Source organism: Ictalurus furcatus, chromosome 16, assembly GCF_023375685.1.
Source record: "Ictalurus furcatus strain D&B chromosome 16, Billie_1.0, whole genome shotgun sequence".
Taxonomy (NCBI): Eukaryota; Metazoa; Chordata; class Actinopteri; order Siluriformes; family Ictaluridae; genus Ictalurus; species Ictalurus furcatus.
In genome coordinates this window covers 21,558,561-21,584,739 of record NC_071270.1, presented here as the reverse complement: position 1 = coordinate 21,584,739, position 26,179 = coordinate 21,558,561, and the positions used below count along the sequence as shown (strand labels likewise).

The 26,179-nt window shown below is 40.7% G+C and overlaps 3 protein-coding genes across 5 annotated transcripts; 2 read left to right on the top strand and 1 right to left on the bottom strand.

The window, feature by feature from the left end:
- The first annotated feature begins 332 nt into the window (after positions 1 to 332).
- Positions 333 to 7,600, top strand: rassf2b (Ras association domain family member 2b). The gene is made up of 10 exons (XM_053645153.1): positions 333 to 407; positions 2,837 to 2,905; positions 3,087 to 3,162; positions 3,269 to 3,429; positions 3,620 to 3,714; positions 3,962 to 4,101; positions 4,962 to 5,115; positions 5,282 to 5,403; positions 6,084 to 6,181; positions 6,370 to 7,600. The coding sequence occupies exons 2-10, from the start codon at positions 2,856 to 2,858 to the stop codon at positions 6,422 to 6,424; spliced, it is 951 nt and encodes a 316-aa protein (XP_053501128.1). The 5' UTR covers positions 333 to 407; positions 2,837 to 2,855; the 3' UTR covers positions 6,425 to 7,600.
- Positions 7,601 to 8,894: 1,294 nt separating this feature from the next.
- On the top strand, positions 8,895 to 15,466 carry prnpb (prion protein b). The gene is made up of 2 exons (XM_053645152.1): positions 8,895 to 9,140; positions 13,222 to 15,466. Exon 2 carries the CDS (start codon positions 13,223 to 13,225, stop codon positions 14,912 to 14,914), a length of 1,692 nt encoding a protein of 563 aa, XP_053501127.1. The 5' UTR covers positions 8,895 to 9,140; position 13,222; the 3' UTR covers positions 14,915 to 15,466.
- Positions 15,467 to 15,701: 235 nt separating this feature from the next.
- Positions 15,702 to 26,179, bottom strand: plpp5 (phospholipid phosphatase 5). 3 transcript variants are annotated; one of them, XM_053645156.1, is made up of 8 exons: positions 25,242 to 26,179; positions 23,027 to 23,129; positions 22,635 to 22,743; positions 21,792 to 21,882; positions 20,428 to 20,491; positions 19,862 to 19,986; positions 17,248 to 17,418; positions 15,702 to 16,204 (listed from the first exon to the last, which is right to left on the bottom strand). In XM_053645156.1, the coding sequence occupies exons 2-8, from the start codon at positions 23,095 to 23,097 to the stop codon at positions 16,035 to 16,037; spliced, it is 801 nt and encodes a 266-aa protein (XP_053501131.1). In that variant the 5' UTR covers positions 23,098 to 23,129; positions 25,242 to 26,179; the 3' UTR covers positions 15,702 to 16,034. The 3 variants fall into 3 exon arrangements, with proteins under 3 accessions (XP_053501131.1, XP_053501129.1, XP_053501130.1); XM_053645154.1 differs by lacking the exon at positions 25,242 to 26,179 and adding an exon at positions 24,177 to 25,214; XM_053645155.1 differs by lacking the exon at positions 25,242 to 26,179 and adding an exon at positions 23,528 to 23,706.

Genomic DNA, 26,179 nt, shown 5'->3' with positions numbered 1-26,179 from the left:
ACCCATGACAAAAGTAGCCCAAAGGTCAAAAGGTCATCAAGTGCAATACGGAGCAGCAAATATACTTCTTTAACACTTCTGATCATTTGCATTTTTATGCTTGGACGAGCGTTTCACTGCTTCAAATGTGTATCTGGTGCGTGTTTCGGATGTGCAGATACACACCAGTGCGTGTGTGGTGCGAACAGGAAGTCCAAACAAACGTTCAAATGCACTCAGCTTCCTGTGTGAGCTGCTTTTAGGGAGGGGCACGGGTTCCTTTAGTCTTTCAACACACTCACACTTTGCCTTCCTGGGTATTTCAGTCTTCAAAAGGTCTGTGTTGTACCTCACACACACACACACACACACACACACACACACACACACCTTTCTCCTCTTCCTTGATGTGCTGGTCTTCCTACACAGTAAGTCACCTCCTTGTTCAGTTTCTTCATCTTCTGCTTTCCATCTTTCCTCTCAATGGTCCATCACTCACTGTTTAAAAAAATAAAGAAAGAAGATATTTTAAATCGAATGTGTATGTAGAAATGTCGAAATATTCTTCAAAGCACAACCTGGATTGTACAGCATTACTCAGCGCTCTCCATCGTTTTTAGATTGGATAGAAATGTCGGTTTAAAATACTTCTTATGTTCAGGGTTCCTCTCGATTATAAGATATGGAGGAGCGTAACAGCTCTAGCATCACCTTTCGGCTTCACGTTTACAGAAAGGATATTTTTGAACCAACACTTTTTTTTTTTCTCCATTCCTCCTTCTGCCTCTCAGCTCGAAATGACCTGAACTTTAAGCGACTCTGTGGGTCATGTTGGAAAACCCATTTTATTCATGTTATTCTTTTAGTAAACGTGGAAAACAGATCGACCCAAAAAGAGCGCTCGTGTCCTTTTTTTTTTGTTGTCACGTTGGTTTTCTGCACCATTTACAACCAGGAAATCCAAACACACATCACTGTGCAAAATACAGCAGCTGATGTTCAACACTGACTGATGAGTACGAGAGGGAATAAGTAATAAGTAATAAGTAAATTATTCCATAGAACGTTTTGTTTAAATCACACACACGAGAACTGTAGAGAGAGCCACAGACAAAAAGAGCCGTGTGATCACGTTTTGCTTCACTTTTCTTTTCCTGATTTTGTTCATTGCAGGATTTATATTGCTCTCACATCTGATGTTTATTCTCTCCCTTTTTTAAAAAAATCTCCTCTATTTTTTTTCATTTCTCCTCACTTAACTCTTCATCTTTATCTCTTTTATATTATCCTGTCTTCTTACTCCCCTCTCACCTCTCGTTTTCTTTTCTCTTTTCCTATTTTCACTACCCTCCTTATCTCTTCTTCTGACTCCTCTCCACTCCTTTCCTTTTCTTTCCTTTCTACTCCTCTCCTCTCCTCACCTCACCTCACGTCACCTCACCTCTCCTCTCCTCACCTCTCCTCACCTCACCTCTCCTCTCCTCTCCTCTCCTCACCTCTCCTCACCTCACCTCTCCTCACCTCACCTCACCTCACCTCTCCTCACCTCACCTCACCTCTCCTCTCCTCTCCTCACCTCTCCTCTCCTCTCCTCTCCTCACCTCTCCTCTCCTCACCTCACCTCTCCTCTCCTCTCCTCTCCTCTCCTCACCTCTCCTCACCTCACCTCACCTCTCCTCTCCTCACCTCTCCTCTCCTCACCTCTCCTCACCTCACCTCTCCTCTCCTCTCCTCACCTCTCCTCTCCTCTCCTCTCCTCTCCTCACCTCTCCTCTCCTCTCCTCTCCTCACCTCTCCTCACCTCACCTCACCTCTCCTCTCCTCACCTCTCCTCTCCTCACCTCTCCTCACCTCACCTCACCTCTCCTCTCCTCTCCTCACCTCTCCTCACCTCACCTCACCTCTCCTCTCCTCACCTCTCCTCTCCTCACCTCTCCTCACCTCACCTCACCTCTCCTCACCTCACCTCTCCTCTCCTCTCCTCACCTCACCTCTCCTCTCCTCACCTCTCCTCTCCTCTCCTCTCCTCACCTCTCCTCTCCTCTCCTCTCCTCACCTCTCCTCACCTCACCTCACCTCTCCTCTCCTCACCTCTCCTCACCTCACCTCTCCTCTCCTCTCCTCACCTCTCCTCTCCTCTCCTCTCCTCACCTCTCCTCACCTCACCTCACCTCACCTCTCCTCACCTCACCTCACCTCTCCTCACCTCACCTCTCCTCTCCTCACCTCTCCTCTCCTCACCTCTCCTCACCTCACCTCTCCTCACCTCACCTCACCTCACCTCACCTCTCCTCTCCTCTCCTCTCCTCTCCTCTCCTCACCTCTCCTCACCTCACCTCACCTCTCCTCTCCTCTCCTCACCTCTCCTCTCCTCTCCTCGCCTCACCTCTCCTCTCCTCTCCTATCCTCACCTCTCCTCACCTCACCTCACCTCTCCTCTCCTCTCCTCTCCTCACCTCTCCTCACCTCACCTCTCCTCACCTCTCCTCACCTCACCTCACCTCACCTCTCCTCTCCTCTCCTCTCCTCTCCTCTCCTCTCCTCTCCTCACCTCACCTCACGTCACCTCACGTCACCTCACCTCACCTGTCCTCTCCTCACCTCACCTCTCCTCACCTATCTACTCCTCTCTACTCCTCTCCTTACCTCTTCTCCCCTCACCTCTCTACTCCTCACCCTTTATGTCCTTTCCATTCCTTTCCTCTCGTCTCCTCTCCTCTCTTCTTGTCTCCTCTCTCCCCTACTCCTCTTCTTTCGTCTCCTCTCTCCTCTACTCCTGTCCTTTTGTCTCCTCTTCTATCCTTTTCTCTCATTTTCTCTCCTTTCCTTATCTCTCCTCTCCTCTCCTATGTCTCAGGCCCATCTATTTTGTTTTGATGGCTGTGGTGAATTCAGTGCAGATCGGAGAAAACAAATTCATCAGCAAGTAAGATTCAATATTGACACGATAATTGTATACATTTTCCATCATGCTCATGTGTTAGTCCTTAAATAATGAATACAAACTGTATTAGTTTTTAATAACTACCAAGAAAAACCCACAATTCCAGTTAGTGCACTCAGACAGTGAGCTGCCTCTGTACCATGAGTTGTGATTTTATTTTCAGGACTGACTTACTGTCACATCTCAAAACCTACAACCTTTATTATGAGGAAAAATCGCTCCACTTGCGGCACAGAGAGGTGAGTCGACCCTCCCCCCCCCCCCCACACACACACACTCACACACTGATAACACTATTTTGCATATCATTTCCTCAAATTTTGGGATATTTTGTGACTAAAACAGGAGGAAGGAGAGCTGATCATTGAGGGTTTGCTTAACATCTTTTGGGGCCTGCGGCGACCAATCAGATTGCAGATGCAAGATGGCAAAGAGCCAATCGACTCTCCTCGTTTTCTTGCGTCCTTGAGACGTTCAAGAACCGGTGCGAACATAGCAGAGTCGAAGTATGCAGCAGTTATTTACTTCATCAAACAGCTCATTTACTATTTACTTCATGCTTTTACATAATAATAATAATAATAATAATGCTTAGAATAACATTCAAATAATAATATACAACAATGTGAAAGAATATAATGATCACATTATGCCAAGTCATATTACAACATAAATCATCTTTCTTTTTTCTTTTAGAAAACAGCACACCACACAGGCTTCCCCCACAATTCAGGTCACAGGGCCTGAGGACGAATCAAACGAGAGTTGTAGCGAAGCAGCAGGTCAGGACGGTGAGTACAGCTACACGATTAACTGAAACTGGAACCTAGAGCACGTAGAGTGCTAATGTGCACGGCGCTAGCTTAGAGTGCTAATAAGCACAAATAGTGGGCTAGTATACTGAACGTTTGTAAGAATTGTAGTGTGCTAGTGTGCTAGTGCGCACTTGTAGTTATGCATAAAGTTATACTTATAGTGCTGTATGTGTGGAAGGATAGATTTAACTAGCTGTAGTGGTGTTATGTATGGCATGGGCAGGTGAAGAGGAGGAGTCAACTCTGCAGAGGACCAGGAGTTGTGTGACTGGGCGGAGTCTTGGTGGACGACCACAGCCTTGTAACCAACGGCGACTCAAAAGACATCGATGTTCCTTTAACGGCCATTTCTATAATCTTACAGTACGAGTTAACCCAGTCTAAATTTTTTATTTGAAATGAAAAATTATTTAAAATGACCAAAGTGCTAGATTATAATCAATTTTTTTTCTATTTCTAAGGTTACCACGATAGAATTTATTTTTTAGAAAATTCCTTTTTAATTTCATTTAATTTTATTTTATGTTTTAATTATTACATTTTTTTTAAAGTTTATTTTTTTTCACTTTTATAAATACACCACTGCCCAAATTTCTATTCTAAATTTATACTTTAAAAAAAAAATCACATATTTATTTCCACATATCTACATTTCAAAAGATATATTTCTATATCGTCCAAATTTTCCTTGAAGATAACCTGGTTAAAAAATTTCTTTCATTCGTTTCTCCATTTATCAAGTTATCATCGTCCAAATATCTATTCTAAATTTGGACATGTCTAAGGAGGCCATAATACAAATGTATATTCAGAATTTTTAAACATAACACTGTCCAAAATTCTATTATACATTTGTAACGTGTAAAAACATTGCCAAGTTTCACATTTATTGCTATATATCAACATTTCTACATCTAAAAAAAAAAAAAATTTCAAAAGATACAAATTTCAAAATTTTTACATGTTGAAAGTTAAAGTCGAAATTTCTGTTCTAAATCCCTACTTTTCTTAAAGTTACCACTGTTTTTTTTTTTTTTTTTGCTGATGTTTTTAATTATCATCACCCAATTTTTATTCTAAAGTTTGACAGTTTTTAGACTTTCACTCCAAACATCACAGCACCAATTTCTAGTATCACTGTCCAAATTACTGTCCCAAATGTCTACATTCCTGATGTCCCTAATGTTCCTTCTCTTTTTCTCCTCGTCCTCTTGCTTTATCAGACTGCGGTTTTCACGCCAGCGTTTGGTTCGGTCACGAACGTCCGCATCAACAGCTCCATGACGACGTCGCAGGTTCTCCGTGTGCTGCTCAACAAGTTTAAGATTGAGAACAGCCCTGATGAGTTCACCCTCTTCCTCTTACACACCAGTGGAGGTGAGCCAATACTGCACCCAAAACAAAAATCCATTAAGTCATTTCCGACAAGTTTGTCTCCAGATGTTGATCTCGGTTTAGCAAGCTCACTTGATTGCTGAACAAACTGTCAAATAGAATGTAATGGTATCTTATTGGCTCTAATTGGTTCTGTGTTTTGTCTCAGAGCGCCTGCAGCTGAAAAGGGATGATCACCCACTGGCCATCCGTATCCTACATGGACCGTGCGAACAGATCAGCAAAATCTTCCTCATGGAGCCTGACCAGGTGGAGGAGGTCACCCATCATGTAAGATCTTGATATCAGCTAGTACAAGCAGTGATGAGAAGGGCACATGGATGCACATGTCACGACATGTCCGTTTGCGCTATTTCAAAAGATTGTTGCATAAGGCTAGGGTTAAAACGCACTAAGATCTACCTTATGTAATACACTATTGCTTGTCATCATTATCAACCACAGAGCAACAAAACAATACTTTCAATGTTGTATGGTATGGATGTCTGAGCAGCAGCAGTTGTAAAAAAAAATGCAGTGGCTTCATGTATTTTACAAGAAGTACGTTATACGTTACTTTCTCTGATCTGATAGCAGTCATGTGATGCTAATTGCTAAATTAGAGGAAAAAGGCATACAGTCCTTTGTGATAATAATGCTGCTTTCGTCCACTGGATTTGTCAGTGGCTTGATAGTAATTTTGCATTGTTTACCATTCTGGTAAGAACTAGGAATTCTGGAATTGAAGAAGTGGGAAATGGGAGTTTTGGAAATTCCAACATTCAGCTGCACATATGATGCTAGAAGTGCTGGTCCGCGAGATTTAAACCACAACAGCGGTCAAAGGATGTCGGATGTCTAATTTATTTGTCCATACAGTATACAACAGTCTGGGAGATGAATTATTTGCATGCAGACAGAACATGTCAGTAATAGACAATCATTCAGGTGTTGGTCTGTTGTGTATTCAGGTAGCGCAGTATATAAAGCTAGAGATGCCTGTGCTACAGAGCTTCATTGAAAAACTGAAGGAGGAAGAGAACAGAGAGATGGAGAAGCTCAAGCAGAGGTACGTGGAGTTTACCCCTGCAGTTAGTATTCACACATAAACACACATTGGGATGGGATGAATCGTCATACTTGTACTAAATGGCATCCTGTTGTCCTGTTTGAAAACTTGTGGAAAAGTTGTAAGCAGATATTGTGTTCTATTTGTGTTATTCATTTGGTTGTTGATCAATGTTTTTGTTGTTGCAGGTACTGTGATTTGCGCCATATGATTCAGAAGCACATGCAGCGTCTGTCTGATTAAGCTTTTTGTTAGTAGATGTTTCATTTCATATAGGTACTTCTCTCTCTCTCTCTCTCTCTCTCTCTCTCTCTCTCTTTTCTATCTCTCTCTATCTGTCTCTCTGTCTCAGGGTTTTCATTTTTTAATATCCCTCCAAGTAATGCAATATTACGCGCTGAAACTTTGTTCCAATACAGTTTTGCTCACGAATGCACTATTAGGAATTTAATATTAGTACGTCCTGATTTTGCCAAGCGACAGGCATCCTTGAGTCAACAAGGGCAGAGCTTACATTAAATTTGAAGCTTTAAGACAAAGCTAGATGAGGGGTGGCAGCACGGCTGGCAAGGGCAGGACCCCTCAGGTGATTTGAGGTAAAGATTGGGGTAGCAAGGGTTATTTTGTGGAGAGCAGTTGCCACCTTGTGACGCCATGTAGCCACTTCCTTTTCATTTTGTCAGATAGTTCTAAGCATAAAATACTGCCCTGCTAAAAAAAAAAAACAACAACAAACAATAGAAACCATTGCAGAAATTCTAAAGTTTTCCACTACAAATACCCTTAGAAACCATCACTTGACCATTAAAACCATTGGTCTTTAATGGAATCCACTAGACATAACATTCCACCATTAAAAGGCAACAAATTACCAGTAGAGACCCACAGGGACTATTACAGTTTCCATTAAAACCAATACAATTCCCATTATAACCATTAAAACCATGAGGGTTTCTATTGTTTTTTTGTTTTTTGTTTTTATAGTTTATTAACCTTAACCAAGGTAGTCAGCTCCTCAAAATCATGATTACTGATGATGTGATGTGATCCGGTTTGTGATCGGCTGATAAAATGACATTTAAAATCCGCCCTTGTTGACCCAGGGATGTCGAATTACTCAGCAACATCAGACAGTCTATTAGTACATTCTCTGGGTGTTATGCGTTATCTTCTTTACTGCTCTAATCAGATCACACCATACTGCGCTGGGGATTAGTGAAGAATCTCACTGGAGAAATTTGTATTATGTTTAATAACTGATTAAATAAAAGCAGTTCTTGGTGGTATACTAAGACTTTTAGTCGTACCTGTGTACTGATATCGGTCTAATCCTGATGTGATCTGATGTATATGCTGTATCTGATGTATCATGAAAGCATTTAAGACCTAATAAAATGGATATTTTTTGTCTTAACCACATGTTTCAGGAGTGGAGATATGCATTTTAAAGAATTTTAAGTCTGAAAAACTATTTTAAACACTTCGATAAATAAATCAACTATTTCTTTTTATTTATTATGCAAAGAAAATGTTTGAAAACAGCATCTTCCCAGGACAGTGTCCTCCTAATCAAGTTGAAAAGATAAGGATCTAATGATCATATAGTATGTCTTTCTGTTTCAGCATCAATTCTGAAGTTACAGTCAGTGATCTTGGTAATAAATGTGTCAGACACATAGTAGCACGTGCCACCCCGTCATCACTATATAGCATCTCTAGAAGCATCTAATAAGCATCTTAGTGCACGTTCGCCCGTTCGCCTCACACCTCCAGGGTTGGGGGTTCGATTCCCACCGTGGCCCTGTGTGTGCATGTTCTCCCTGTGCTGCGGGGGTTTCCTCCGGGTACTCCAAAGACATGCATGGTAGGCTGATTGGCATGTCCAAAGTGTTCGTAGTGTATGAATGTGTGTGAGTGTTTATGTGAGTGTATGCCCTGCGATGGATTGGCACCCTGTCCAGGGTGTACCCCGCCTTGTGCCCCATATGTTTGTAGCCCTGGGATAGGCTCCAGGTTACCCTGAAGATAGGATAAGCGGTATGGATACAGATTCACGGAATGTTCTCTTAATTCCATAAACTTTAATTATTAAAAATTATATTGCATAATGATAATCCACGCCAGGAACTTGGGGTCAGAGTGCAGCCATGATACAGTGCCTCTGGAGCAGAGAGGGTTAAGGGCCTTGCTCAAGGGCCCAACAGGAGAAGCTTTGGCAGTGCTGGGGCTTGAACCCCCGACCTTCCCATCAGTAATCCAGAGCATGGCAGTGGGGGCTTGGGCTGGGGCTTGAATCCTAAACCTTCTGATCGGTAACCCAGAGCCTTAACTGCTAAACCACCACTGCCCATAGTGATATGGACTGTGCCATTGAATAGGCTAAGACAAAAAAAAAAACACACCAAAGATTACAGAGTAAATCAGATTAAAAATAAAGAAATAAAAGGTAATAGGTTGATTGATTGATTGATTGATTGATTGGTTGATTGATTGATTGACTGAATGATTGATTAAAACACACGCACACACACACACATAAATTGACCAAAATAGTTCCATCATGATTTAGAACAGAAGTGTGGCTTCCCCTGGAGAATATTGTAAAGGGATAAACACATAGCCCTAACATCCATCCATCCATCCATCCATCTTCAACCGCTTACTCCTTTTCAGGGTCGCGGGGGAACCTGGAGCCTATCCCAGGAAGCATCGGGCACATTACATAACTTCAGCTCCATACTTTATCAATTATACCAATAAAACATATCCCGCCCTAAATAAAGGCTGAATCCCAAATACCTTCCTCAGGGACACTGTATCTGATCCAATAGCTCATACCCTAGGAAGTGCACCTAGATAGGGAATACAGAGCAGAATGAAATTCAGCCAGAGATCAGAGGAACGAAACGGTCTTTTTCAGAAACTGGAGGAAGACAGAGCGAAAACGAGCCTGTTTAAGGTAAGAAAGCAGGTATATACTATTATTATTATTATTATTATTATTATTATTTTATAGAGTACTAATAGCCATGTCGAGTCCATGTGAACACTCTGTGTCCCTCCATTATATAAGATATCCGTAAATGAGCAGGGCTTGGAGAAAATGGAGGAATAAACATTTTGTTTTTGTTTGTTTGTTTGTTTTGTTTGTTTTTGCTACACTGCCTTGTCGATTTTTGTCGATTTTTAGCAAGGCGTGTGCGCGCACTGATGCCGATACTGGAGAGTATATAGGGAAGCATTCACATGACGCAGTGTGAATGGGGAAAGAAGTTATCACTCCAGACCAGATATTATAGACTCAGTGAACTGCCAGTATATGGAGATATACACCGATCAGCCATAATATTAAAGCCAACTGCGTAATATTATAGTGCGCTCCACTAATATTGGCACCCTTGGTAAACCTGAGCAAAGAAGGCTGGGAAAAATGATCTTTATTCTTTTAATTTAATTATTCATTTTCATATGATACATTTACATGCGATTCATATTCATGTGATTCATTTACATCTGATACATTTACATGCGAATCAGTTTCATGTGATTCATTTACATGTGATTCATTTTCATGTGATTCGTATTCGTGTGATTCATATTCATGTGATTCATTTACATGTGATTCATTTTCATGTGATTCATTTACTGATTTGCTTCTCTTTAAATCCAGTTTTAGACTGTGATATTACAAAGGTCAAGGGAAAAATGATCTTTATTGTTTAACCTTTCTTTAAAAAAAAAATCACAAACATACTCTGCTCTCATGGATATCAAACAATTGCAAACAAAACACATGTTTATATATATATATATATATATATATATATATATATATATATATATTGGTTTTGGATCATCGTCCTGCTGGAAGATTCAACCAGGGTCTATTTGAAGCTTTCTGGCAGAGACAGTCAGGTTTTCATTTAATATCTTCTGATATTTGATAGAGTCCATGATGCCATGTATCCCTAACAAAATGTCCAGGTCCTCTGGCAGAAAAACAGCCCCAAAACATTAAAGAGCCACCACTATATTTAACCGTGGGCATGAGGTACTTTTCCATATGGCTACCTGTCTGTGTGCGCCAAAACCACCTCTGGTGTTTATAGCCCAAAAAGCTCTATTTTGGTTTCATCTGACCATAGAAGGCGATCCCATTTGAAGTTCCAGTAGTGTCTGGCAAACTGAAGACGCTTGAGATTTTTTGGCCACTCGAACCATCCTCTTCACACTGCGTTAACTGGAACTTCTTAATTATTACCCTGATGGTGGAAATGGACATTTTCAATGCTTTTGCTATATTCTTATAGCCATTTCCCATTTTGTGAAGCTCAACAACTACATCACAGCTATATTCCTTGGTCTTACCCATTGTGATGAATGACTAATGGAATTTGGCCTATGTGTTACCTCATATTTATACGCCTGTGAAACAGGAAGTCATGGTTGAACAATTTCCTGTTCCTACTCACCCAGGTATACTAAGAAAAATGTAGAATATCAATGGGAATATACTTCAAATATATTTTTCCCCATAGGAATTCATAGGGATGCCAATAATTGTTGTACACTTATATTTAACAAAGGCTTTTTTTTGATAAACTTGTGTTGTTTGCAGTTGCTTGAGATCCATGACAGCAGAGTATTTTTGTGAATTTTTTTAACAAAAGATCAAAAGTGTAAACAATAAAGACAAATTTTCACAGCCTTCTTTGCTCATATTTACCAAGGGTGCCAATATTAGTGGAGGACACTGTATATAGGTGATCAATAAAAATGGATGAGTCATTACAATAAGCCCTACCTAGTTTTCAGCACTTAAGAGAAACTAACCTAAATGGATTTGTGATAGTGCCAAACAGAAGTGATGCACATTTGATCTTATTACGCACTAAAAGCCTCACTGATGCTCACATTTTAAAGTACTTATGAAATAGCTTGAGAGCTGGGAATCTATTCTGTCAAATCCCCGTAGTCATTCATAACAATGGGTAAGAGCAAGGAATATAGCTGTGATGTGCGGCAAAAGGTTTTTGAGCTTCATAAAATGTGAAGTGGCTATAAGAAAATAGCAGAAGCATTGAAAATGCCCATTTCCACCATCAGGGCAATAATTAAGAAGTTCCAGTCAACTGGAAATGTTATGAATCAACATGGAATTGGACGTGTGTCTATATCGTCTCAACGCTCTGTGAAGAGGATGGTTTGAGTGGCCAAAAATTCTCACAGCTGAAGAATTGCAGAAGTTAGTTGCGTCTTGGGGTCAGAAAGTCTCCAAAACTACAGTCTGAAGTCACCTACATCACCACAAGTTGTTTGGAAGGGTTTCAAGTAAAAAGCCTCTACTCTCATCTAAAAACAAACTCGAGCGTCTTCAGTTTGCCAGACACGACTGGATCTTCAAATGGGATTGGGTTCTACGGTCAGATGAAACCAAAATAGAGCTTTTTGGTAATAAACACCAGAGGTGGTTTTGGTGCACACAGAGAGGTAGCTATATGGAAAAGTACCTCATGCCCACGGTTAAATATGGTGGTGGCTCTTTAATGTTTTGAGGCTGTTTTTCTGCCAGAGGACCTGGACATTTTTTGTTAGGATACATGGCATCATGGACTCTATCAAATATCAACAGATATTAAATGAAAAACTGACTGCCTCTGCCAGAAAGCTTCAAATGGGCCGTGGTTGGATCTTCCAGCAGGACAATGATCCAAAACATACATCAAAATCAACACAAAAATGGTTTACTGACCATAAAATCAAGGTCCTGCCATGGCCATCCCAGTCCCCTGACCTGAACCCCATAGAAAACCTGTGGGGTGAACTGAAGAGGAGAGTCCACCAGCATGGACCTCGAAATTTTAAGGATCTGGAGAGATTCTGTATGGAGGAACGGTCTCAGATCCCTTGCCATGTATTCTCCAACCTCATCAGGCATTATAGGAGAAGACTCAGAGCAGTTATCTTGGCAAAGGGAAGTATTGACTAAAAGGGTGCCAATAATTCTGCCACACATATATTTAACAAAGATCTTTTTTTTAAAAAAAAACCTGTGTTTTGTTTGCAATTGTTTGATATCCATGAGAGCAGAGTATTTTTGTGAATCTTTTTTTTTTAAAGATCAAAAGGTTTAACATTCTTTCACAGCCTTCTTTGCTCATATTTACCAAGTACAAAAGTCTTAGGCACCCTATTGTTTAGTACAAATTTTGTTGTACATGTTTATTCATGACCTGCATTATTGAGTCAGTACAAAAACATTTGAACAAAAAGTTCAATGTTACAGAAAAATGTTTGTATGTCATTAAAGAAAGTAACATATTATGTAATAGATCACTTTTCAGACAAAAAAAAAAAAAAAAAAACACAATGAAGGCTGCTGGGTTTTGTATGAAAAAAAGTATGACAATTAAGGTCTCCAGAAGAACTGTGGAAGATTCTCCAGGATGCTCAGCAAAAAAAATTGCATTACTACAATCCTGCATTCCCAAAGTTCTTCAGTGTGCAATTCCCAAATTATTAGTCTGTAAATAATTAAATGAAACATGATTTTTTTTTTATTTTTAATGTTAATAAATTCACAATGAGATGAATGGGTTGTCAACATTTTATTCGGCTTCTGGTTTTGTTACTGGATTTCCTTGTGTAATGTAAAGTTCTAAATAGTTGTGAGGGGAAAAACACCTAACCTGGGGGAGAGGATTGCGGGTGCATCATCATGCAGGTCATGGGCATGGAGAGACACCACACATATGGTGGTGGGTTTTGGTAATTAAGAATATAATTGTGTTCACTTCTGTAGTAGCATTGCTATTTTTTACAAATAACATTTTACTTTAGAAACCAAGTGTAAAGTAGGTGAGATTATAAATGTTAGCCTTACTGTTATATAATTTCTTCTACTTGTCCTAGAATGAAAATATTAGTCTCTTCTTTCTATTGAACATACTTTTCTTGGAAGGGTTAACCAATAAAGAACAATAGAAAGTCTTTTAAACACAACTAAATATCCTAATGCAGTGTCCTCCAACTGATTACAGGATGGGGCGGCTGTGCATCTTCACAATTCTCTGTTTGGCTTTAATGCTATTGCTGCATGATACATCAGCAGACAAGAAAGGAACAAGCATCAAGAAACCTACCAAGACTAAAACTACAACTGCATCTACAAACAAGCCTCAACAGGGGAGTAAGCCCAAGCCCAACTATCCCAGGCAGCCCAACCCATACCCCCCTGCAGGCAGTAACCCTGGAGCAGGATATCCTAACCAACAATACCCTGGTAGAGGAGGTGTAAGTCCAGGAGGAAATCCTCATCAGAACCCTGCAGGTGGCAGTTATCCTGCAGGTGGAAGTTACCCTGCAGGTGGTAGTTATCCTGCAGGTGGAAGTTACCCTGCTGGTGGTAGTTATCCTGCAGGTGGAAGTTACCCTGCTGGTGGTAGTAACCCAGCTAGAGGACAAAATCCAGGACAAGGGGGCAATTATCCTGCAGGAGGAAGTTACCCTGCAGGTGGTAGTTATCCTGCAGGTGGAAGTTACCCTGCTGGTGGTAGTTATCCTGCAGGTGGAAGTTACCCTGCTGGTGGTAGTAACCCAGCTAGAGGACAAAATCCAGGACAAGGGGGAAGTTATCCTGCAGGTGGAAGTTACCCTGCAGGTGGTAGTTATCCTGCAGGTGGAAGTTACCCTGCTGGTGGTAGTTATCCTGCAGGTGGAAGTTACCCTGCAGGTGGTAGTTACCCTGCAGGTGGTAGTAACCCAGGTAGAGGACAGTACCCTGGAGGAGGGGGTGTAAGTCCTAACCAGTATCCTGCAGGGAGAGGATACCCTGCAGCTGGTGGCTACCCAAACCAGTATCCTGGACAAATCAACCCTGCAGGATATCCAGCGGGTGGTGGTTACCCAGTGAGAACAGGACAGGCAGGAGGATACCCAGGAGGCTATCCATTCGGTGGAGGATCATATCCTAACTGGAATCCTAACAACAAAATTCTTAGTCCTCGCTATGGAGGTGGATTTGGGGGTCCAGGGTATGGAACTGGTGGCTCACCTTTCTCAAAATCGGTTAATAATATGGGCTATGGACCATCCGTAAAGTCCAAAGGCTTTGCCAAAAAGGCAATGCTGGCAGCCGGAGTTGGAGCTATGGCAGGGATGGCTGTAGGGTATGGTCTGGGTCGGTTTCCACGGCCACACTTTCCCTTCAGCAGCCCCCAAGAGGAGCAAAACTACAACCATTACATGCACCGCCGCTATGGCATGAATTCTACTGATACAAATGACTATGGACGTGACTACACATTCCAGCCACCACCTCAGGCCCAGACTTACAAAAACTACATGGACAAGTGCATGAAAAGAACTGACCTCTTGCAAAATCGTGATGCAAAGATTAGTAGCATCCAGGAGGATGACCCCATGACTGGATCACTTGCAGTTTCCAATGGTACTTCTGAGAGAGTTGGCACTGCTGAGGTTCCAGTGCCTGTTGAGTCCCAAGAAAGCAATGATGATACAGTGGGCATCACAGAGATTGGTTACCCTGCACTCATCCAGCAAGTAAAGGATCGAAAATGTTTAGAGCTGTTCCTGGTGTACTCCGAGAGCTTCCTCCAGAAGCAGACACAACAGCTTCCCAGCAGCTTCAATGACCCAAATGGATATTCTGGACTCCTTGTACTGCTCATGACTACCATCATGGCCCTCAGCAGTACCCTCTTGCTGCAGTGACAGCACAGAATATTACCCTACTGTGTGTTAAGAGTGTCAGACTTGGAGACCTCTGGGCTCATCATAAATTCCCAGATATAAAACTTTTCATCTCACAATCACTTCCATGACATATTATGGTTCACAAGAATATAATGTTATTGTATGAAATAATAATGCATGTTTTACAGTACCTGTTATTTGTGTGCAGCATTTTGTCCAAAAGGAAACATTTAATTCTGGCCTATCATATATCCTCACTAACACACCTTTCTCAGCAGTTATAAACCTTGTAATCAAATAACGAGCTGACTAGTATGGCTACCTATATATCTTTTGCAATACTTAACAGTAACCAACAGTGGAAAACATTTTTCCCCCTAAAGTGTTAATGGATAATTATTATATGAAGAAATTGTCAGGAATTATTGTTTGCACATTCTGTATTATTATCATTATAATCATCATCATCATCATCATCAATATTATTTTATTTTACAATTTTTTTTTTTAACTGTGTGACTTGTTGGTGGCCTTTATTATTTCTAAATAAACTTAAACATGTATAACACATTTTTGCAACACTGACTGCTATGGTAGTTTAATAATTTAGTAAAGTATGTTCACTTGAGTGCTTCCTATTTTGTCTTGTAACTTAATTGAATATTACTTTATCAGATTCTTATCCGTAGAGCTTAACAATGATCAGTGACTTGGCAGAAGTATGAAAGATATTATATCCAAACCCTTTTATTTTCCTAGAAATAAATCAGTCAGAAGTGTCAAATCTAACCAGGAGGCCACAGTCCAAACTTTCCAAACATTTATTGATAGACCCCATTATAAAGGCAGTGAGTTAGGGACAAACATGATATTCAAACAGGTATTCGAAACCTGATGCAGAAACCCCAGGCTGTTCATGATCCAATACAAATCCAAATATCTACAAAAAACAAAGTATTTCTTTCATTTTTTTTTTTTTTACTTAAATATGTTCTTACGAAGGCCCAATGGAAACAGAGACTCCTAGGTCTTGCACTCACACTCACATATATACATATTGGCAGCATTAGCGTAAGGGCTCTGAATGAGGACATGTCCATCACACAGTTCTGCATTAGTTTAAGTGCTACTGGCATCCCTACAGAGGCAAGAGGAATCCTGCAGTGGCTTGTTTGCGTTCCTGTGCTGAGGGTACTGTGTCTCTGAACCGCAGGGGTTTATGGGAATCTGACTCGGTGAGTGATGGATAATGCTGTCGGTAACACAGGTACGAGAACGTCAAACCCAGCAGTGATCCCACTAACACATCTGGAGGAACAAGCAACAGAGAGACAGGAGACAAGGACATTGTCATAAATTAAGTTAATCTTACACATATTATTCAAGAATATTTTATATATATATATATATATATATATATATATATATATATATATATATATATATATATATATATATATACATATACATACATACATATACACACACACATTTTTGTTTACACACAGTTCACTTAATTTTTTTCCCCTAACTGCTCTGACACTCTACCACAAATGTCTATTGTCTTTGTATTCATTTACTTTTATATAACTTCCTTTGAAATACTGATTTCTTTGTTCATGTTTTTGTCAATTTCTGTTCATTTATTCTTTTATTTATCTTTCATTTCTGTATAAAAGCTTCCCAGACATGAAAATTGTCAAACACCAATAACAGGGTCTCATTGTACAAGATCAATAGGGTTGGCACCTAGACAAATGTAACTTCTAAAATGTTTAGAGACTCTGAGGTGAACATGTGACGCATCAACATCAACAGGGATGGTGGTGTTGAAAACAAATCAGAAGCAGGATGTTAAAGAAAGGCAAAAGGGTTTTACTGCATTTGGCGAAAGGACACCCATCAAAGGATGTTGCATGTGTCACAACAGACAGTTAAACAGATCTATAAGTGATGGAAATGAGCTGAGTACTGAAGTACTGAAGCTGAATTGCTTCAGCTTGTTAATAGGGTTAGCAGTGGGCTAAAATTGACAGGAAGACTCTTAAGACACTAGAACTGGCACTGTGATTAAGGCAAGCTGAGGTGTAACTAAGTACCAGGGTAGAAATGACAGAAGCGACTAATGTTTTATCCAGGAAACTCAGTCCTGTATTCCTCTCTACATGCTGAAATGTTCCAGCAGGCCACAGTGTTACTGCAGGAAGCTAACAATTATTTTTAATAGTGAGATAAATGTTAAAAGATCATATTTTGTAAATAAAATATTTCAATATTATGTGTTACTGTATGCATAATCTAGTTCATTATTTGAGTCAGCAAGATTTTTGATTGTGCGGATTCTCATTCACCTTGCCAGTGATGTTTGTAGTCACATGTTCTGGAGACAGCGATCAAGACGGCACAGAGTAGAGGTGTGAGGAACGCACACAGACGCCACGCTTTTCCCCGACCTGCCGGATTGAAACAGCGAAGCTTCCCAGCCACGAAAAGTGCCGTAAAGCCCAGTCCGGCAAATGCAACTAATGTTTAGGGAAAACAAATACAGAATTTTTGATTATGGTTGGTCCGAAGGTGTTGATTAATTTGTAGCGCGGGCTGCAAGCCAAATAAAGGCTTATATTATATATTAATGATATAGTTCTAGGAAAATTATGGACTTTGGGGTGCTAACCATATCCAGAATCCTATTCTGCTCTCTTGGACTCCTGGCTAAGGATGGGTGTGGCATTGCTGGGATTCAAACTCACAATGTCCTGGTGAACTCTTCTTGTGCGGCGCTCAGGAGTCTCTGCTCTGCAAACGTCTTTCAATATGAAGTCTACCAACGTGACTCTGCACCCATATTCATTCCTATGTTTCAGTCAGACACCAATACAAAATCTTTGGGTGATGCCCATACTCATGAAAGGGGTTCTATGTTGTGGTTTTTTATAGACATGAAGAGGGTCACATGCCTAACCCAAAGCCACTTCCAGTAAAGTCATGTGTCTGCTTCAAGGATATGAATAGCTGTGATTGTTGACCTTCATTTTCCTTATACAGTGATGCTTGAAAGTTTGTGAATTTTCTATGTTTCTGCATAAATATGACTTAAAACATCATCAGAAAGAAGCCAGTTAAACAAATGAGAGAAAAATATTATACTTGGTCATTTACATATTGAGGAAAATGTTAGAATATTACATATCTGTTAGTGGCAAAAGTATGTGAATCTTTGCTTTCAGTATCTGGTGTGATCCCCTTGTGCAGCAATAACTGCAACTAAACGTTTCCGGTAACTGTTGATCAGTCCTGCACATCGGCTTGGAGGAATTTTAGCCCGTTCCTCAGTACAGAACAGCTTCAACTCTGGGATGTTGGTGGGTTTCCTCACATGAACTGCTTGCTTCAAGTCCTTCCCCAACATTTCTATTGGATTAAGGTCAGGACTTTTACTTGGCCATTCCAAAACATTAACTTTATTCTTCTTTAACCATTCTTCAGTACAGGGGTTCCCAAACTTTTCCGGGGCAAGGCCCACCAAATGGCATTAACATTTGACCGAGGCCCCCCTTTTGCAAGATGTCTTTAAAACACATTAAAAATACAGACTTCTGAATATATCCCCCTTTTTTTTTTTATCATTAATAATTACATCTTAACATTACATTAGGAATTGATTGTGTGTGTGTGGTTGTCTGAGAGTGAGAATTTATTTTTCACACCAAATTGCTGAGGCCCCCTGGGCACCCCCTGGCTTTGAAAACCAGTGCTTTAGTAGAATGACTTGTGCTTTTTGACAGTTTCCTTTATAATTCGCTGGTATAATTCAGAATTCATTGTTTCATCAATGATGGCAAGCCTTCCTGGCCCAGACGCAGAAAAACAGGTTCAAACCATGATACTACCACCATGTTTCACATTTGGGATAAGGTTCTTATGCTGGAATGCAGTGTTTCCCTTTCCTCCTTCTCATTTAAACCAAAAGGTTGTATTTTGGTCTCATCCATTCACAAAACATTTTCCCAATAGCCTTCTGGATTGTCCATGCGATCTTTAGCGAACTGCAGCAATTTTATTTATTTATTTTTTTGGAGATCAGTGACTTTCTCCTTGCAACCCTGCCATACACACCATTGTTGTTCAGTGTTCTCCTGATGGTGGGCTCACGAACATCAACATTAGCCAACATGAGAGAGGCCTTTAGTTGCTTAGAAGTTACCCTGGATTCCTTTGTGACCTTGTGGACTATTACACGTCTTGCTCTTGGAGTGATCTTTGTTGGTCTCCACTCCTGGGGAGGGTAACAATGGTCTTGAATTTCCTCCATTTGTACACAATCTGTTTGAGGATTGGTGGAGTCCAAACTCTTTAGAGATGGTTTTGTAACCTTTTCCAGCCTGATGAGCAACAACAACTCTTTTTCTGAGGTCCTCAGAAATCATGCCATGATACACTTCCACAAACATGTGTTGTGAAGATCAGACTTTAATAGTTCTTTAAATAAAACATGGCTTCTCACTCACACCTGATTGTCATCCCATTGATTGAAAACGCCAGACTATAATTTCACCTTCAAATTAACTGCTAATCCTAGAGGTTGACATACTTTTGCCACTCACAGATATGTAATATTGGATCATTTTCTTCAATAAATAAATGACCAAGTATAATATTCTTGTCTCATTTGTTTAACTGGGTTCTCTGTATCAACTTTTAGGACGTGTGTGAAAATCTAACAACGTTTTAGGTCATATTCAGGCAGATATATACACAATTCCAAAAGGGTTCACAAACTTTCCAGCACCACTGTACACTTTATACTTTCATCATAACTGTGGTGAGTTCATCACACACCAATAAGAAAAAGAGTGAGAGTTTGACTGAGATACATTTTCCTAAGAACTCATGTACACCCATTAAGAGGAATGTTTTTGTGTAAACACAAAAAATAACTATAAACAGCAATGAAGACATGTTTACATGATGAGTGGCCACTGGGGAAACTCTTCCTCCCCTCTGTGACCATTTCAGGGTCGCCGCTGCACTTAAACTCCGGGTTCATCTGACCATCTGGAAAGCAACGGTAGAAGAAATCGGGACGCGGCCTACAGAAAGAGAGAGGACGAAAGAAAGAACAAAATTGATTCTAAAGAGAGGCGAAGTCTGAAGATCCACTTTCTATCCACTCTGGACATGTCTCTACGTCCCTAATTTAAATGATGAGTCTTCAAACTCGGTTACATTCAAGGAGCCTCTTTTTACTCAACAGCTTGGGGGTAGCGAAATGTATGATTAAAGCGCCTCAGTGAATGTTACTTAGGTAAAAATGACCCAAGCATGAACAGCACAGTTTATTTACATGTAGTGAAGCCTACAAAACTCCATAAAAGCCATTCTCACAAAGACCTAAATGACACATTGAGGACTAAACGGTGAAGAGCGCCTCCTAAGGGCGGCACGTGTTAAATCTTCCAAGAAGGTATATTTTCGGCCAGTGTTTTAAAGATCGCTGTGACATTGGACATTATCATCAGCTCATCACTAACCTTCCCACAGTCAGCTTTACAGCATTGGTGAAAACTCCGTTCAGGAGCAGAGTCAACGTCATAGCTGAGGACACACACCCACAAAAAAAATTATAAATCATGCATGTATTTATGATGTAATATACTGTGTGATCAATAATGTTATCATAAAATCTTAACTTAAATACAGTATATATTTTTTAAAGAACTGTACAATTTTGTGTGTCCTATAGATATGTTTGAAAAGGCACTGTATAGATCAGTTATTGTGTGCATAAACACACACACACACACACACACACACACACACAAATGCACTGTGTCAGGCTTTCTGGAGCAAATGCTTAGGACAATGCAAACACAATTAACATATTTGGACTCCACAGAAATCAGTTTGCATTAGTCAGTGCATCAGTTTTAACCCTTTACTGCATGGTGTTGAATACGGAAACGATTCATTTACCTCCAATTTTTTGTTAGGCAATAAATACAAAACTACTACTTCCCAAGGTAACTGGAAAAAGTCGGCTTTAACTCTGACATAACAAGGAAATGCCATGTCACATGACCAGGAAGTGTTGTTGGCACTTCCTTTTCTGCAATCACATGGCATGGTAAAGGTCATCACTGAGGGATTTCAAAATCTCAAACTTGATCAATATTTAGGCAAAACTACTTAAAGGAAAAAAATCAAAACACACTATCTGAGTTAACTTTTTTATTTTTATTTTTTGTCATTTAAACCAGATTATATATATTTTAAGCATTGTGTTAAACGATAAAAAGTTATTGTTTCCACATGGCAACAGCATGCGATAATGGAACTGTATTATGTGTATCCGTGAATTGAAACAGGCCTACATAGCAACTACAACAGCAACAAAAAAAAGACACTAGGCTTCTCTAATATTTTTTTTCCCCCCACATTCAAATGAAGAAAAACTGTTGTAATTTAAGACATTTTGCAATTGCACCTTATTTTCTACATTTTAATATTTCAAGAGCAAGAGTTGAAAACCATACTTCACCCAAAACATGCTTGGATCTCATTTTCGTGTGTATTTTGAGTGAGTAAATCCATCCACATACTTTTTACAAAAGTAATTCCTTTCTAAAAACTATAACTAGAGGGCAAACTGCAACTTATAGTCTGGAAAATACAGTAATTGGAATTGTAATCTCATACATTTTGTGTTATTGTTGACTATATGATACTTTCCACCATTGCACGTTGTTGCCATACGGCAACAATTTCCCAACTAGCCACCCCCCCCAACCCCCCCACCCCAAAAAAATGTTTGCATTTTATTTTTTAATATGCAGTACATGGTTAAACTATTTACATTATATTAAGACATTAACGTCTGTATGAATGTTGGACTCACCTAACGAAGCCTCCTTAATCTCCCCTTTTTCAGTTCTTTTCAGTAATGCAAAAAGCAGAATGGTGACCAGCGGTGTAAAAAGCGCGATGCTCTGCAGACGACAGGAAGAAAAGGTGCAGCGGTTCAGCTCAAATGTAGGAAAATGCCCGAGTTCACCACAACGTGTCAAGGCAGACCGGTGTTCGTCGGCATTTCATCCAAGCGGAAAGATTCTTAATTCACTTCTTAGCATAATGTGAAGCTTCTTAAGCTTTGATGGAGGAGTAAATAAAATATAAAAGCGAAACTGCATCTCAGTTGTTTACTTTTCTACTACTGATCAACACGCCAGAGCCACGCCCTTATCTCAGACACGCACACTACTCCTGAGAAGAAAGACGTGGTGAAGCAGTGAGAGTGTGAAGCGACATGATTAGCATGTGGACATGTAGCTTCACACACACTCTGTAGGGCTCTGTTCATTTAAATGATCAGGCAAATTGTAAGCAAATTTCCTGATGCTGTATAAAAACACTGGACGGACGTGTACATCGATCACGTCTTCATTTTATCCCCACAGCTCCACGCTTAAGACTTCAGGAAACACTTCACTCTGACCTTTTCTGTTAGAGTACAGTATTTACGGTAGGAGTGCTACTCGATCAGTTACGGTAGTTTGCTCAGCCATCACAATAACACTGCTAATTCCATACCCTAGCAGAAATCGGCATTATCCTAGAGAGAACTGGGCAAAATAAAAGCTCCTCATACAGCGAGTAAGCTTTCGTACGCGGAGATTCTAAACATAAAAACACACTCCCGCTCTCAGTGATCATTTCTTGCAGTAACACAATACACACTTACGAACATGAGTGAGGTAGGAATGTGGTCGTTCTTCACATGGTGAAACCTGTAAAGCCAGATTTCCTCAGGCTGGATCTGTCGGGTAAATGGAGCCAGTTTCTCAGTCACTCTGAAATAAGACACAAACGTTATCACGTAGCGAAACGCTTCTGTGACGAACGCGACGTCCGTTTTTTTTTAAATTCCTCTTATCCCAAATGTAGTCGATCAGACAAGATGTGTTTGGTGTGTGAAGTTGGTGTGAAGTCTATTCTGCCCAGCCCAGGCCTGGGACAGCTTCTCTTTTGCCTGTTTGCACTATTCCGGCTCACACTGTAGTCCTGGACACTTGATAAGTCACCGTATGAGATGATGATGATGACGACGACGACGACGATGTAGTAAACACTTACAAAAACACTGTCAGCAGAAGCAGGCGGACGACCACTTCAGCGATGAACTCCTGGTCTAAATGCTTCCTCATCTTTGGATCCGTGTCCCAGTCACCTGCTTCACCTGAGAAGTGTTACGTTAGATGGTTTAGTTATATGTACACATCTTACATAGATGAATTTATACTGTTCCAACCTGGAGGTGTTAAAACTGACTGCCATGAGGTTTTTTTTTTGTTTGTTTGTTTTTGACTGAACCTCAGTAATCTAGAGCAGTTAGCCAGATAACTTTAGCACAAACTCGACACCAGCCAACAGTAACACTGTTTCAAGTCTCTCACATTTAAACAGGATTGGCCACATGGGTGTGTTTTTGCATTTTGTGTTTTGACACGTAGAATGTTGACACCTCTGTCTCTTTACACCGTGATAACCATTCATTATTATTATTATATACAATTTAAAGCTGAGAACTTTCATAGGAACCCCAAAATATAATACAGAAATCGTGTCAGGACTCACACAAGTACTTCATTCACCCAGAACGTCAGAACTCGCCCGAGCTCTCCATGTCACACATTCTGCAAGTCAGAACTCTGAAAAGTGTTCCTCGTCATGCAATCCTTTCAGATTTAAACAGGATTGGTCACATGGGTGCGATTTAGCTTTTTGTGATACTCTGAATGTTATAAGTCAGCACTTACACTCATTCTTTACACCTCATGATAACCATTAACTATTATTATTATTATTATTATTATTATTATTATTATTATTATTACAGTATACAATTTAAAGCTGAGAACTTACATAATAATAAAGAAATCTCATGAAATCGTGTCAGGACAAGTATTTCATTCGCTCAGAACATCAGAACCCTGTCACGCAATCCGAAAGTCCCAACTCGCACAAGCATTCTGTTTCAGACACTCAGAACTCACACCAGAGTTCCGTGTCACGCAATCCAAACATCAGAACCCACGCAAGCGTTCTATTCCATACACTTAGAAGTTGCATACGTGTTCTATGTTGCAAAATCCGAGCATCAGAACTCGCACCTGAGTTCCAGGTCACGCAACCCAAACATCAGAACCCACGCAAGCATTCTATTTCAGACACTTAGGACTAGAACACGTGTTCTATGTTACAAAATCCAAGCACCAGAACTCACAGCAGTGTTCCATGTCACAGAATCGGAGCATCAGAACCCACTTAAGCGTTCCATGTCACAGAATCGGAGCATCTGAACCCACTTAAGCGTTCCACGTCACAGAATCCGAGCATCAGAACCCACTTAAGCGTTCCATGTCACAGAATCCGAGCATCAGAACCCACTTCAGCATTCAATGTCACAGAATCAGAGCATCAGAACCCACTTAAGCGTTCGATGCCACAGAATCCGAGCATCAGAACCCGTTTAAGCGTTCAATGTCACAGAATCGGAGCGTCTGAACCCACTTCAGTGTTCCACGTCACAGAATCGGAGCATCAGAACCCACTTAAGCGTTCCACGTCACAGAATCCGAGCATCAGAACCCACTTAAGCGTTCCACGTCACAGAATCCGAGCATCAGAACCCACTTAAGCGTTCCATGTCACAGAATCCGAGCATCAGAACCCACTTAAGCGTTCCATGTCACAGAATCCGAGCATCAGAACCCACTTAAGCGTTCCACGTCACAGAATCCGAGCATCAGAACCCACTTAAGCGTTCCATGTCACAGAATCCGAGCATCAGAACCCACTTCAGCATTCAATGTCACAGAATCAGAGCATCAGAACCCACTTAAGCGTTCGATGCCACAGAATCCGAGCATCAGAACCCGTTTAAGCGTTCAATGTCACAGAATCAGAGCATCAGAACCCACTTAAGCGTTCAATGCCACAGAATCCGAGCATCAGAACCCACTTAAGCGTTCAATGCCACAGAATCAGCGCATCAGAACCCATTTAAGCGTTCCATGTCATGCAATCCAAATGTCATAACCCACTTAAGCGTTCCATGTCACGCAGGACATCATTATTCAGTATTCAGCGGCTCTGATCTTCAGAACTTACACTGCACGCGCCCATAACGTTAGAAGTCACAGAAGTGTGATGGCGCGTCACGAGGACACGTCAGCGTTACATGTAGCCGATATGAGCAACATGATGAGCGTAAACCAGTATTTCACACCCGGGTCTTTTAGCAGCATTAGCATTAGCATCTCATCTCCGTCTATTGTTTGATACGGACCTTTATGATTCGCTCCTTTTTTCCAGCCTGTCTTAAACCGGAAGCAGCCGCGCGAGACGGGTTTTGGTGAGGACCGTCATGTACGAGTAAATCTATTCTACACGTCCATAGTGGCGGATGCGTGAAGGTGCGGATCCTCTCCCTCTCCCGGTGAGGAGTCTCCAGCCTGGCAGAGAGAGACAGACAGAGAGACAGAGAGACAGACAGAGGAGACACGTATACACGTCACAACGGTCTCGCGCCACCTGGAGGTAGTTAGAGATAGTCGGGAAGATGTGGGCAGGGTTTTGGGTCAGCGCCCGCACACCGGAAATAAAGGTCGCGATGAGGAATTAAACTCGGACAGCTTTTAATGGAATTAAAATGAAAACAAAAATCCTGTACATTTACAAGCGCAAGGGAAAGAAAAGGAGAATGGGAAAATGAAAGGAAAGAGAAGGAAAAGACAAAAAAGGAAAAGAAAGTAAGAGAGAAAGAAAATAGCAAGGAGACGGAAGGGAAAAGGGGGGGGGTGACAAATGAAAGGAAAGGCAGGAAGAGGGAAAGAAATGAAAAGATAAAGGAAAAGGAAGGGAAAATTTGGGGAAAGAAAAGGAAGGAAATGACCGATGAAAGGCAGGAAAAGGGAAAGGAATGAAAAGAAAGGGGAAGAAGAAAAAGAAAAAAAAAGACATGAAATGAAAGACAAGAAAAGGTGAAAGGAATGAAATGGTAAGGAAAAGAAAAGATAAAGGAAAGGAGAAGGTTCCCTGGGATATATGCTCTAGGTTCCCCCACAACCCTGTGTAGGAGAAGCGATATGGAAAACGGATAGATGGAAGGATGAAAAGAAAAGGAAAGGACAAAAAGGAAAGCAATACCAATAAAGGGGATGGGACTGAAAAGGAAAGGAAAAGAAAAGATAAAGGGAAAGGAAAAGAAAGGGAAAAGGAAAAGAA

What these genes read in the sequence shown, in the direction of transcription:
- rassf2b (XM_053645153.1), top strand. Translation starts at nt 2,856, where the DNA reads ATGGCTGTGGTGAATTCAGTGCAGATCGGAGAAAACAAATTCATCAGC. An exon ending in TCCACTTGCGGCACAGAGAG is followed by an intron (nt 3,163 to 3,268) that starts GTGAGTCGACCC and finishes TGACTAAAACAG; the next exon opens with GAGGAAGGAGAGCTGATCAT. An exon ending in TGGAGGAGGTCACCCATCAT is followed by an intron (nt 5,404 to 6,083) that starts GTAAGATCTTGA and finishes TTGTGTATTCAG; the next exon opens with GTAGCGCAGTATATAAAGCT.
- prnpb (XM_053645152.1), top strand. Translation starts at nt 13,223, where the DNA reads ATGGGGCGGCTGTGCATCTTCACAATTCTCTGTTTGGCTTTAATGCTA.
- plpp5 (XM_053645154.1), bottom strand. Translation starts at nt 24,207, where the DNA reads ATGCTCCGATTCTGTGACATGGAACACTGCT. An exon ending in CTTCTGCTGACAGTGTTTTT is followed by an intron (nt 22,744 to 23,026) that starts GTAAGTGTTTAC and finishes GTCTTATTTCAG; the next exon opens with AGTGACTGAGAAACTGGCTC. An exon ending in GTAAAGCTGACTGTGGGAAG is followed by an intron (nt 19,987 to 20,427) that starts GTTAGTGATGAG and finishes CTCTTTCTGTAG; the next exon opens with GCCGCGTCCCGATTTCTTCT.